We start from the raw sequence: 13,777 nt of genomic DNA, 5'->3' as shown, positions 1-13,777 counted from the left end.
AAAGTGTGAAATACGCAAAGTAATCTCTATAAATGATTAAGATAAGTTCCACAGCGTCCAGCGTCAGACACAAGGCAATCCACTTAACCTTTATCGCCACAGAAATAAAGCAATCCATCGCGTCGTTGTTAGTCAGAGATCGAAAACCTTTTGCGAGCCATATAGGGCAACCGTTTTAATCAATAAGAATTAGTGTTAGTGTTTTTCGGAACTCGTTATCTCATCTCGGCAGACATTTAGCTATGTATATAAAACCATTGCCAGCCTTCGGGCAGGCCAATTGAAATGCCAACCTCAAAGACAATGGTTAGCTTTTATCACTTAACGATTTTGCTGTCCGCTTGCGGCTTAGCAGCAAGCAGTAACCAACTGCATACAACGGATTTGAACATCAAGGAATACCAGCGCATGATGCAGTTACGCCACTTGGCCATCGAGTTCTTTGATTACTACGAGAATATCACGACAACGGATACGGATTTAATTGTACCAGGCTCAAGGCTACCCAACCAACAGGATCTGTTATGTCTGTCTGAAGTGGCTCAGCTGAGTCTGGCCTTAAGATCGGGGCAACTGTGGGCATTGAGAAGTAAGTGAAACTAGGCTTAAAGTGTCAGGATAATGAAAGGAAGAAGTCTCTGACTACGATCTTCTGCTAAAGAATCACTTTGATTTAATATTACATTTTTGTCAGTCAGTACTAAAGAAGTTAACATGGTATTGCATTCTCTTTCGCTTTCGCTTTCAGTGATTGACTCCTGGGGCAGACTGCCAGCTGGTATGCTCTATGGCAACATGAAGGATTTGGGCAACTTTGAGGAATGCATTCGGGTGAATCATGCGTTGTCAACTACGGGACAAACGCTGCGGGGCAAATACTGCTTTGCCAAGCTGCTCTCAGGCAGCATGTTGGACAGCGGCAGCTCAGCCGCTTTGAGCCTGATCAACATTCAGACTGCTGTTTGTTTTCCCGCCTCCTGTACGGGGGATCACATGGAGACGCTGCTGCGTCGACTCTTCCAGCAGTTGTTGAGCATTGAGTTGAATGGGGAACAGCAGCTAATCGACGATGAAAAATGCAAGACGGCAGAAAGTAAACCCCTCGATGGCATTGCTATACTCACTATGTAAGTGCAAATTGTGATTTACTTAGCTGTCACATTCAACAATTTGCCTTTTGCAGCGTTATTATTGCTGTCTTGGCTGCTGCTATGTTGCTATCCACATTGTATGATTACTTCTGCTGCGAGGATCAAAGTAAGTTGGGTATTTATTCATTTCAATCGACCATTTAGTATTCATTTCATTTTCGCAGCACATCTGCCGCTCCTTGCGAAGATCTTCTCGGCACGTGTTAACTCAAGGGCTCTTTTCCGCGTTGTCGACAGCAAAACAAATCCCAATGTTATCGACTGTCTGCACGGTATACGCTGCTTGTCGCTTGTCTGGGTCGTCTATGGTCATGACTATATAATGACTGCCTTATCATTAATCTAGTGGATGTATTACCGGTAAGTATGTTGTAAATTATAATTTTTCACCTACTGCTCAATTTTGAATTCAAATGCATTCCCGCCCTTGGCCAAGTTGGCATGGCTTGCATTAATTGCATTTTGTTCGTAGTGATTGGCAACGTTTTGCACGCATTCTTGTTGCACATCTCTGGCAACGCTGCACAATGTTGCGCCGCCATTTAAATTTTCAGAGAGTAAAGTTGCAATAATTGTTGAATATGTGTGCTTATTTATTCAATTACAGTGGTATAGATCACCCTATAGCATGTTTATAACACATGGCCTATTCTCGGTGGATAGCTTCTTCTTTTTAAGTGGCCTTTTGCTGGTCATGGTGGCGCTGCGTTCCATGGAAAAGTGAGTAGCCCCAAATCACAACTCCTGTCACATATGTCATATGTATGTATGCACATACATATGTATTTTATAGAACCGAGGGGAAAATCAATGTGCCGCTGATGTACCTCCATCGTTATCTGCGCTTGACGCCTGTGCTTGCATTGGCCATACTGGCGTACATGAAGCTACTGCCTCTCATTGGCGGTGGCCCCGTTTCCGACTCCTACCTCGATGCAAGCGTCACAACCTGCCAGGACAATTGGTATCTCACTCTGCTCTATGTGCAGAATTATGCTGCCAAAGCGGACATGTGCCTGGGTCACAGCTGGTATCTCAGCGTCGACATGCAGCTGTATATCATCTCGCCACTGCTCCTGATCGCGCTCTACAAGTGGGGCAAGAAGGCAGTCGCTGGCATTGTGGTGCTCATGCTTCTCTTGGCTGGCTGTCTCTTTGCCACCATGGTTATCCGGGATTACTCCATGTAAGTGCTGAATTATATCGATTTTATAAATATATCATTCAAATTCTTTACAGGAGTCGCCCCGGTGGCATGTCTATCTATGTGGGCACTCACGTTAGAGCTTCGCCCTGGATTATTGGCCTATTACTTGGCTACTTTCTGCACGTGAAGCGTGGCAAGACAATCGTACTGAATCGCTGGACTGTTTGGCTGGGCTGGATTAGTTGCTTGGCATTGATATTTATCAGTCTATTTGCACTCTATCCATATCCAGCCAATGGCTATACGCTGCCCATTCTCAACGAGGCTTTCTATGTGACGCTGACACGCATCTCTTGGCCACTGGCGTTGGCCTGGATCGTTTTTGCTTGCAAATATGGCTACGGTGGATTGGCCAACAGCTTCCTCTCCTCTGCCATATGGCAGCCGCTGTCGAAGCTCTCATATTGTGTGTACATCTGGCATGTGTTCATCCAAAATATCAACGGGGGTAATACGGTTACCAGTACCTATTTCAGCGATTATCAAGTGGTAAGTCATTACTGTAAGCACCAAAATTATAGTAATTACAATTTTGTTTGTTTAGATGCTCCGTTTCTGGTCAGACTTTGGATTCTCCGTGTTGCTCGCATATTGCATGTACATTCTGATTGAGGCTCCCAGCGGCGGATTGCAGCTGCTCTTTTTACCTAGTGGAAAACCGAAAACTCAGTCATCGCCTAAGCTGAACGAACCTGCACCACAACTGGAGGCGAAAGTAACATTAGATAGTTCAATTTGAATGACATATAATCTCCATACATAAAACTTATTTTCTAAATATAATTTAAATTATGTAAAACTTACTATTGATATATAATTTATACTATAAAATGTAAGAAGTTTTATTACATTTATATCGCACTTTCTAAATTTAGTTTAAAATTAATAAAATAAAATTAGGTTTTCAATTGTCGAAATTCAAACTTGCCTCATTATGGAAAATTTGAAATTAGCGCTCAATAGTTATCAAATGAAGTGCATTGAAAGTTATCGAAAAATCAAATTTATCGCTTATCAATATCTCACTCAAGCAGCCGCCATATTGCATCGTTGCTCTCAATGCAGAAAGTTGAGCGCATTTTTGCACTCGAGCAAATTTGCTGTTGCTTTCTGCTCGTTTCTGTTCGCCTGGTACTTCAGCCGTCGATTTGCCTCATTTTGACTGCTTCCGCGTCGGCAGTTGACATGTTTGTTGGTGTGGATGTTTGGGCATGATGAATGCCATATGACATTTTGCAAACATAATACATCAAGTACATCAATTTCCATACATCATACATTACACTTAACACATCTTCATACGTAGTATATCATCATCAAGAAGCTGTTAAAGCAGCGCACAAGAACTAAAAATCGACCATTTGACGAGCTGAACTATCAGGCGACCAGAAATCAACAGCAAGCGCAGCTGACATTCGGTATATTTTTAGAATTTTGCGGTATGCTATAAGAATAATACCGCACTGTTTGCTTATATTCAAAATAGATAGCAGGTATCTCACTGTCGAGTACACCCGACTTTATCTTCCTTGCTTGTGTCTCTTACGACAAGTTTAAACAACCTTCGGAACTTGATTTTGTTTCCTTCCCTCCTCCTTCCACGCCTGCAAAGCTTTTAATAAGCACGCGTCGGTGACTAAGGCGCACAAATAAAAACAAGATTCATCTCGGGAAGTGACAGACAGTTCATCAAATGTCAGTCTTATCTGAGATTGTTTTGTGAACTCTCAAGTGTACGATTTGAGTTTTGATGCAGATGACGATTTCGCTTCCTGCCATCTGTTAAGAAGCGTGGCGAATGCAGCGCCGAAATAGCTCAGCTGGGAGAGCGTTAGACTGAAGATCTAAAGGTCCCCGGTTCGATCCCGGGTTTCGGCAGCTTTCTCTTTTTTTTTAAATTGAATTAAAAAGCTCTTCTTTCTATACGGATTTTCTTGTTTTTTATTTATACTTTAAATTAATTTAATAAAAAAACATTGCTGTCAACACACAATTTGTTTGTTTGTTTCCAAGGCTACTTATACGTTCGTTTTTATGTATAATGTAAATTGTGGCATATGTTTATTGCTTTTCGGTTTGCGAGAATATATAGACTACAACTACAACACTACACAAAACTATAAAACTGTTAACGTAGCAGTCAGCTTTTTGCAGCCTGCAGCGCACTGTAGGAGCAAATGCAATTCAAAAATGTTGCTGTCTCTGTCTGTATGTGTGTGTTCGTGTGTGTAAACATATGTACATAAAACAAATTTAAGGTATATTTATTGTTTTTAAATATTTTTAAATGATACGTTTCGCTTGAGCTGAGTATTCTTATAAAATAGTTGTACATATATGACGATGGAAAATATTAAAAAAAAGAAGTCAAATTAAAAACTAACTAAACACTACGTGTATGTGTGTGTAGGACAAATAATGTAAGCATATAGCTATGTGTGTGTGTGTATGAATCGAGCTGTATGTTTATGTACAAAGTAACAAATCTGTCTGTCCCTTTCTCTTGTCTCTTCTTACGAGTAAATACAGTATGCATGTAAATCAACAGTGTAGATAACAGCCAGTTAACATGGCCATGTTAAAGTCAAGCGCTCGCACTCGCTCTCTCCCTTTCGCACTCTATGCGATCTTCACCTCGGGTGGCGTTGTTGTTGTTGCCGTTGTTGGATGCTTGCTGCCAATTGCCGTCGATGGCTTTAACAGTATGAACTTGGCATTGGCCGCCGCTGGTGTTATGGTCACTGTGCTTGGTGCAATGGCATTCATGGCGGCCGTTTGATTGCTGGCTGCCAACGAGGATGCCGGCAGTATGGTGGTTACACCGTTCTCATGCTGAATCGTGTTTGCACTGTTGAATATTGCACGCATTTTATTATTGCTGTTGCCACTACTTTGAGATCCTGCTGTTGCTGCCACTCCTCCACTTGCATTTCCTGTTGTTGTTATCTTTAGCATTTGAGGTGGCGTTTGCACAAAACGCGCTGTAAACTCGTTGCCGGTCAGCACCAGATTCTGTGATTGTCCGCTTATGGGCAGCCCGCTTGCCAATATTAAACGCTGCATTCCGCCGCCGCCTGCAGTTCTCTGCTGCAACTGATGCTGCTTCTTCTCCTGCAAGTGCAGTTCATCCTGCTGTGAAATAGATAGACAACAATAAGATTGATGGAAACACGGATCAGCTAGGAAAACGATGGCAAGCAAGCAGCAGGCAAATGTTATGCCAGCGAGCTTTTGTCTGTCTGTCACACGACACTACTCACCGTTGGCGGACTAACGGACTTGCGCTCCAACACATGCTCATCGAAACCCGAGTCGGATGAGTTGTCATTGAATTTGGTGGCCACCGATGACGATGTCGAGCAGTTCGATGACGATGACAATGACGATGGCGATGCTGCGCCAACAGCTGTTGTTGTTGTCGTGTTGTTGGTTGTTGCTGCTACTGCTGTGGCTGTTGTTGCTGTCATCATGCCAACATGCAGCAGGCCAACAGATGGCGTCACTCCCACGCCGGGCTTTAGCATCAGTGTGGAATGTTGCTGTTGCTGTTGTTGTTGTTGTACATTTGTTGCTGTTTGTGTTTGTGTTGGTGTCGGTGGCATTGCCTCAGTCTTATTCAATGGAATTGGACTTATTCTATGGATTTCACCCTGTGGAAATGACTCCGATTGTCGCATAAAGAACAAATGATGCTTCTTCAACGCCGGCGTTGGAATTGGCGCCTGACTCGGCGTCGGCGTCGTCAACGTCGTCGTCGCGCTGCTAATGCTGCTCACTTGATGCTGTTGCACTGCCAGCAGCTTCTTTTGCTGCTCTGTCACCTGTTGTTGCTGTTGCTGGCCACGTCTGCGATGCTTTTCGCATGGCTTGTAGAGCTCCGGATCGATAATGTAGCAAGCGCTGCCGAGCGACAGACTTTGGAAGACGGTGCCACAGCAGACATCGAGACGCAGCAGATCGTGCTCCTCAAAGAAGGGCACATTGTCAACAGCACGTCGATTTTTGCGCGGCTCCAGCATGCGACGTCGCTTGCTGCCCGTCAAACGCAGACGTTGCCGTCCGCTGCCAACAGATGGCGCTGATGAGGATGATGATAATGATGATGGCGATAGTGAGATGGAAGCTGTGGCTAGTGCAGCGGCTGCGGTGCGTTTGCGTGTCTGATATGGCGTTGTCGCAGCCACTGTTGTGGCCACATGTTGCAACTGCAGCTGCTCGTCGTCGTTGCTCTCATTTGAGTCGCTGGGCTGGTCCTCCGAGTGTGGTGATCGCTCCTTGCAAAGCAGCTGTTGCTGCAGTTGCAGCTCACGGTCAATAGATGACGATGCTGTTGCCGTTGCCGTTGTTGCTGCTGTTATCTTGCCCTTGCGATTCTTTTTAAAGATCTTGGCAAACTTTTCGGGCAGCGAGCTGCTACTTCCTCCTCCTCCTGATGTTGTATCACTATCATTGTCCCGCTTCTTTTGCTTGGCTAAGGATTTGGTGCCGGGACCAGCGCGTGCATCAACAACCTGCGTATACAAGAGAGAGACAGAGTGAGAGAATGATTAAGCTGTATGTATGGTATTGTCATCTCGTTTGCACTTACGTGTCCCCAGTGACGTTTGCTGCCCACAGGCAAACGCTTGTAGCGCTTTACGAGCAACACGCAAGCATTGCAAATTTCACCATTGCGCGGCTCGTGGAGATTGAAGCACTGCATCGACTCCTTTTCGTATTTGCGTGAGGCGGTGAAGCGCGAACTGCTTGATTTGGCCCTGCAGATGCAGCAGCCATCTGTTGAGCGATAAACGCGTGGCTTATGGAAATTGAACATGTTGAGCTTATTTCAAAACTGATAATTAATATTTGTTATTGTTTTTGTATTTTCTTTGCGATTCGTCACTGTTGAGTGTTTTTGCTTTGTTTATATTGTAAATGTTTGTGCTATTTATTATTGTTTGTTTTGAGCGTATGTTGTTGATCACTGGTTTTTTTTTTTTTTATATCATTGCTATTTGTACACAGTTCTCGTTGTTGTCATTGGGTTGAGCTCGAGCGTCATCCATCGTCTAAGGCTCAACAATGTTGTGGGCTGCATTTGTCTGTTGTTGTTGATTGCTGCAATGAACGAAATTCAAATTAGAAACGGTGCAAAAACAAAAAACATATGTTGGTACAGTGTTGGTAAATGCCACATCTATCTATAAAAATCTATTGTTGGCACGCCAGGTGGCAACGCTGCACACGCTGTTGCTCATTCACAATTTTTAATTGCAAGTACTAAATTAAACGTTTATGCACAAAAAAATGCATTTACGAATTAAATTTATCGCAGCAAAAAACATTGCCCTTTCACGTTAAAAAAAATAAAGAAGAAGCAGTAGCAACAACAGCTGGCAACAATGCAAAAGCAGTTGGCAAAGCGGCGACGCCGTCGTCGTCACAGTATTGCCATACTTGCATTTTTCTTTTTGTTTCGTTCTTTTTTTCAATTTTTGTTGTCGACACAAAGCAAAAGCAATAAATATTGCTTTTATCTCTTATCAAAAATGTAGCAAGTTGTAGTAATGAGGTTGTGTGTGTATGTACATGCGTGTGTTAATGTTAATTGAGTGCTAAAAAAGGTATCGAAGCAAAAGCAGCTGACTGGACGATACACACACATACAACGTTTATAAATTTGCAATGGCAGCTCTCTCACATACACGCAAATATACGCATATGTACTGTGCTGATCTTACGCGCTTTACGACAACAATAAACAAAGCGCACTGCGAAACATGCATGCATGTGTGTGTGTGTGTGATTATGCATGTGTGTATTGCATTGGCGCGCGCTCGTTGCACTCTCTCGTTTAAAACAACGGAACAGCAACAATAACATTCACACACGGGCATACAAAATCACCCTAGCTACAGTGACGTGACTTTGAAGCAGCGCTGCTCGCGTCGCTGTTTTTGCTCCCAGGTGCGTTGTTGTCTCTGCTGTTGTCGTTGTTGTTAAAAAATGTTTTTTATACTCATGTGTATGTATTGTATATTTTTGGGGACACTGATTTCATCGAACGTTCAAGTTGAAAGTGCGTATTGTCAGTCTATATGCGTGTATATGTATGCACCGGCGTATGTGTGTGTGTGTAAGCGTCGTTTCACGGTTCGCTGTGTATGTGTTTGTGTTGGTAAACGTTGCAAAGGTAAACGTTTAAAAATTAGTTCAATTGTCGTCGACAAATGTGGGAGGAGTGAAGGAGTCTGCGACTAGAGCAAGACAGAGACGGAGACACTTGACCACCTTCTCTTCTCTTAGTATTCGTCTTCTAGTTGTTCGGTCACTTGGCGTCTGTATGTGTGTGTGTGCATAAATTGGTGTTGGTTTTGGTGAAAATGCGCCTTCTGCGTAAACAGGTTTAACTTTTTCGATATTTTTCACTTAGTGCCGGACGCCGAAAACAACTACTACTACTGAGATGTTGCTGTTTTTATTGTTTTTGGTGCAGCTGCCCACGCCACGCGCACACACATACACATGCATTTCATATTTTGATCTTGGCAATTTTCTATATTCTCAAATTTTGTCAAATTTGCAAATCAACGGCACAGATTTTTTTAAATTTTCTAAATTACCTTAAATTGCTTATTTTTATCAATTTCACTAGCTGCACAATTTAATTTACAATTTAAAAATGCTACTTTTTAATGCGAATTGAATACACAACAACAATAAAGTGGTTAAAAGAGAGCTCGATAACGAAACGCGTCTGCACGCAAGAAACACAAAGGCAAACTGACAAAAAATAAAATACAAATAAAGTAAAACCGCTGCGTTGCTGCTGTCGCTGCCAACGTCGACGACGCTACGACGCTTTTCAGCCGTCGCTTCATATCGGCGTTTACACGTGTGTGTGTGTGTGTGTGTGTATCTGTGCGTATTCGAACGTATGTATATGTGTGCGTCGAGTGCAGCAGCAGCTGAGCTACAGTAAGTGCAAACCCCAAAACTCGCTCTATCTATGCGTATGTTTCGTGTTTGTGTACGTGAGAATGCGCGCAGCAAAAGCAACAGCGAAAAAAATTCCGGTTGTGAAAAAATACACACATACACACATGAATATGCACACAGACGGCGGTTGATATTGTGATGGCAGTATGAGCGAGTGAGAGCAACAATTTGCATAACATTTGTCGGCAGCAGCGAATACAACGGAGTTGCCACACCGCAAAAACACGATGCAAACATTTGAAGAACACGAAACAACAATAACGACAGACAACAACACATCGGCAAACAACAAAAACTAGAAAGCAAAATATGTATTTGCAGTTTTGTTATTCTTTGCGTTGTGGCAGCAGCAACAACTGCTGATAAAAACCGCAACGTGTGCGCGAGCAAAGAAGCTGATAAGCGCCAAGTTGCGATGTCTATATGTATATTGAAGGCGCATTTCAAAACAAGCGCGACATGCATACATGCAAACTATGTACATCATGCAGATGTGTACATATATTTATAGACATTCCCCCCACCAACAACAGCAAAAATATATTAAGAGGAGGCGACGTCACATCGCCCAAAGTGTAATACGTGACAACGGCGACGTAACATAGAAAAGCATAACACACACATGTTCATACACATGCAAGTACATGCATACTTATGCGCAGCGTACATGTTTTTACAAATATGGCAACACTAAACAAAGCAGCCAGCTGCTGTTTGTATGAGCACTTTACCAACACTGGTCACCCACCCAATACACCGCAAGAATGCAACACATTGTTGTTGTTTTGATTACGAGGCGAAAGTGGCCAAACAGCAACTACAAGAAACAACAAACTAAAAATCTGTTTATGTGTGTTTGTTTCCTTGACGTGCGCTACGTGCCGAGAGCACCGCAGTGGCATCGCCAAAGCATTTCCAAAAAAAACTAAAATACCAAAAAAATATATACAAATCTAGGTCATATGCACTCGTTTAATGGTTGTCGACGCCGCCGCCGGCGTTGCGCAGTCGCTGCCGTTGTTTTCTTGTTTACAAAAGATGCAAAGCTGCGCAGAGCGTGCGGTTAGCAGGCAAATTTATTGCGCTGTCTCTGTGTACGAGTGTGTATGTAAGAACAGCTTGCATAAAACTCATTTGTGTGTGTGTGTGTGCGGATTTGGCTTCCTCTTCATTTTACACCAATCAAATTTCATTGCAAAACAAAGACTGTACTTTGTGATTGCGATAAACTTATTGCGATTGTTTAGACAAGATAGGAAGGGGGCGGGGGTGGTTAGCGAAACGAATTGCGTGGGTTGGTGTGGACAGCAGCACCATCTATTATTAGATTCAGCCGTCAAAGATGTTTGTTTATTATCACACACACATACGCACACATACAGCGACAAACGCAAAATCGAAGACAAACATAATAAACGATGACCTTGTTTTTGGTTCGGCACGCATAAAAATCAACTTTCCTACGTACACAAACGCATGTTCGCATGTATGTGTTGCGTCTACCGAAAGTGAAAGACAGGCCTGTGTGTCTTATTGGAATTCTCATAAGAATGTGAAAACAGCAAAAAGCACAGCAAAAACAACAACAGCTAGGAGAGCATTAAACAGGTTGCCGACAACATCGCAAAGATTTTCACAGCAGCAGCAACGTCGTAATACTCCAACAACGACTAAATACAACTAAAATAGAAAGTAAAATCTTAAACAACAAAATGCAACTTTGTTTTGGGCATTTTTTTTTTGGCTTGAATAACCACACGCACGATTTACAATTTATGCCCAGAGTAGAGCAACAGTAGTCAGAGCAGCGACTGTGAGAGCAAACCAAAAATGGAAGTAGGTTGCGCGTTCTCTTGCTCACCTGTATGTATGTTTGATGTGCTCATTTTGGCACGGAAAGAGAGTGACAACAACGACGCTGGTTACAGTGTAGTGTGTGAACGAGAGCGCTATAGCGGTTAGCTCGTTTTAGCGCATAGCCTGTTAAGTAATAGACTGAATTCTCTTTGTTTATATGTGTGTGAGTGTGTGTAGAGTAAGCGGCAACCACCATCTGTGATGCGCTTGTATGTATGTATGTTTGTGCTTGTAGAGAAAGCGCGCGCAAACAAATTCACTAATTAAAAGAAGGAAATATATAACATAAATGACAGCGGTAGTTAGTTATGCCGCTTTATAAACACTCACTCACTCACACTCACTTCCGCACATATGGAGTCGTTTGTGAACGAGGTTAAGTTGCCGCCATTGAAAGAGTTCATTGTTGGTTTTTGCGGCCAACGACGAATCGTTTGATTAGCAATACGAAGGTCAACAACAACAACAGCATTCATAACCAAAACGGTAACAAACTTTATCTACGCACTTATTTTGTCCATGTGCGTGTGTGTGTGTTGTTTAACCTTCGGTTTTCATGCATTTTCCATAGTTTATTTCGAATGTTTGATGCACACACACAAACACACTCACGCCGCCATTTACACTCACATACAGCCATTTACGTTGTGTGTTCTAAGCATTGTTTCACACACTTTTCTCTTACCTTTTGTGATCGTTTGTTTTATTGCTGCACTTTACACACGTTCACTAATTTAATAACACTCACTCGCGGTTGTGAATTAATAGATACACTGCTTGCTTTCTGGTTGATGGTTTTTTTTGCATAAATAAAAAAACCGCTGTCTTGGATACAGTGTGACCAAAGTTGGTTAGAGAAATGAACCAAGCGATGATAGCCGCAAACGATTCTGGATCTTTGGTTAGCTCGTAGTATGTCTGTACATTAACGAAATCCAACTGGAATGACAATTGTCATAGCAACTATTATGTTCGACAAATAGTTTAAGAACACGATAATTTTTTAATTTGAAATATTTTTAATTTTTAAAAAAGTTTATCAACTATAACGCAGTTCATGACTAATTGGATTAATATAGAAAGCAAATTAGACCATTTTTTCAATTCTAAAATATACCAAATATTACAATTCGGTATTTGGCAAAATGGGTTCCAAAGATAACCAAGATGAAATGTTTTCGAAATATGTATGTGTTGCGGTCACACTTAGTGCTTGCACCGGCAAAAAATTCTTAGAGCCCAAGAAGGAAAAGGAGATCCAGCATGCCCACGAAATATTGTCTCCTCGCCGTTGGAGACCCGGCTCTCGGGCATGGAGGAGCATGCGATCTTTATATCTTTATGTTGCCAAAAAAGTCACTTCCGCGTTTACTGAGCTTAGTCATCTGACGTTGCCCAATGCGGCCATGGACTGCAGATTTGCTTGGAGATATTGAGCAAACATGGCACGACGGTGCGGTTTGTCATAACCGATCACGAAATGTTATTGAGGGGTTTCCCCAGTGGTAATTTGTATTAATATACGAGTAAGTTGTGACTGATGCTGGATACGGGCGATGCTATCATGTCGTTGTCCAGGGACGTGGAGCATATGGGTCACAAGTTTCTCCTGCTTAGCAGCAGGCGAACAGACAAAACATTGTCAGTCTGGGTGCCGCTGTCGAAATGTGAGTAGTTAGAGAAATTAATTCAAATGTGTATCCAATTAATGCACTTGTTTTCAATTCTTCTGCAGCGATCCTAAGAGCTGGCAACAGACGGCAAAAGTTTGGATCCTGCAGAACTATACAAAGCATTTACGTACGGCTCCGTGAAACTATGACGCATCTTCCTCGACAGCTTCTTCAATAGCTAGGAATGTTGCAAAAGCCATCATGTACGTTTACCCATCTCTATTTTGGCCAAAACAACTCGTAACTCTCTCTCTCTATCTGTCTCACTCTAGTCCGTGCCCAAGTACGAGTTGATGAACTGCGTGCTGAATTCGCTGAAGCCTCGTAAACAATATAATCACATTTACAATGAGTATGAGAATCGAACTTTGTGATGCCTTCTGACGATGAGCTACCACAATCCTCAAATCTGCGCTATGCACTATCCACCCGAGAGCCACCAAAGCCGACAAGCAAGCGCAAAGAGAGAGTTCAACAGCGAGCAAGAGATCGAAGAATTAGGGTCTGAATCATTTTCGTTGTCCGCTATTCCAACGACATCCGAGTCGAAGCAGGTCAGGAAGCGGAGCCTGCAACGGATCACGAGGCGGAAAAGGAACTAGAGTCGCAGCGGGAGGCAGAACAGAAAGTTGAGCAGCTGCAAAGGGAAGTGTATAATTCCATGAAGATGGTTGCGCTCAAAAGCAACAGCAGCAACAACAAATTCCATACAGTTAAAGATATCTAACTGAATTAAATGAAGAGATCTGTGCCAAATAGATTGGAGGCTGTTTCAAATTATATACGAATTTTATAGATAATATATGAACTTATAGTCCGATGATGTATGTAACTTCTGCAATTAATTTCAATTTTTAAAAGAAAATTTCACTATAATTGAAAAAAACATATGTATTCATTTTCTACCA

General features: G+C 42.4%; 2 protein-coding genes, 1 long non-coding RNA gene and 1 other non-coding gene across 6 annotated transcripts; 3 read left to right on the top strand and 1 right to left on the bottom strand.

Annotated features, from left to right (window-relative positions):
• Positions 1 to 265: 265 nt before the first annotated feature.
• On the top strand, positions 266 to 3,203 carry LOC117578158 (nose resistant to fluoxetine protein 6-like). The gene is given in 9 exon segments (XM_052008298.1): positions 266 to 589; positions 749 to 1,127; positions 1,184 to 1,257; positions 1,316 to 1,483; positions 1,486 to 1,511; positions 1,759 to 1,871; positions 1,945 to 2,337; positions 2,391 to 2,847; positions 2,903 to 3,203. Coding segments are annotated over 9 exon segments (2,109 nt in total). The 5' UTR covers positions 266 to 285; the 3' UTR covers positions 3,098 to 3,203.
• A 960-nt stretch (positions 3,204 to 4,163) lies between these two features.
• On the top strand, positions 4,164 to 4,236 carry Trnaf-gaa (transfer RNA phenylalanine (anticodon GAA)). The gene has a single exon. It is a non-coding gene; the product is annotated as a tRNA-Phe (tRNA).
• Positions 4,237 to 4,271: 35 nt separating this feature from the next.
• On the bottom strand, positions 4,272 to 12,040 carry LOC117578159 (uncharacterized). Of its 3 annotated transcripts, none has more exons than XM_034263440.2 (4): positions 8,964 to 9,121; positions 6,947 to 7,458; positions 5,619 to 6,869; positions 4,272 to 5,490 (listed from the first exon to the last, which is right to left on the bottom strand). In XM_034263440.2, the coding sequence occupies exons 2-4, from the start codon at positions 7,172 to 7,174 to the stop codon at positions 4,978 to 4,980; spliced, it is 1,992 nt and encodes a 663-aa protein (XP_034119331.1). In that variant the 5' UTR covers positions 7,175 to 7,458; positions 8,964 to 9,121; the 3' UTR covers positions 4,272 to 4,977. The 3 variants fall into 3 exon arrangements, with proteins under 3 accessions (XP_034119331.1, XP_034119341.1, XP_034119323.1); XM_034263450.2 differs by lacking the exon at positions 8,964 to 9,121 and adding an exon at positions 11,882 to 12,040 and having other exon boundaries at positions 4,323 to 5,487; XM_034263432.2 differs by lacking the exon at positions 8,964 to 9,121 and adding an exon at positions 11,882 to 12,039 and having other exon boundaries at positions 4,328 to 5,490.
• A 103-nt stretch (positions 12,041 to 12,143) lies between these two features.
• LOC117578249 (uncharacterized) lies at positions 12,144 to 13,574 on the top strand. The gene is made up of 3 exons (XR_004573361.2): positions 12,144 to 12,863; positions 12,932 to 13,072; positions 13,142 to 13,574. It is a non-coding gene; the product is annotated as an uncharacterized LOC117578249 (long non-coding RNA).
• Positions 13,575 to 13,777: the final 203 nt, after the last annotated feature.

This window comes from Drosophila albomicans, chromosome X (assembly GCF_009650485.2).
Source record: "Drosophila albomicans strain 15112-1751.03 chromosome X, ASM965048v2, whole genome shotgun sequence".
Classification (NCBI taxonomy): Eukaryota; Metazoa; Arthropoda; class Insecta; order Diptera; family Drosophilidae; genus Drosophila; species Drosophila albomicans.
This window is presented reverse-complemented; position numbering and strand designations above follow the sequence as displayed.

Excerpts from the sequence above, each read along its gene's own strand:
- LOC117578159 (XM_034263432.2), bottom strand. The coding sequence starts at position 7,174 with ATGTTCAATTTCCATAAGCCACGCGTTTATCGCTCAACAGATGGCTGC. Across the intron at positions 6,870-6,946 it reads GCAAACGTCACTGGGGACAC|GTTGTTGATGCACGCGCTGG; the intron begins GTAAGTGCAAAC and ends TTGTATACGCAG. Across the intron at positions 5,491-5,618 it reads AGTCCGTTAGTCCGCCAACG|CAGGATGAACTGCACTTGCA; the intron begins GTGAGTAGTGTC and ends TCTATTTCACAG.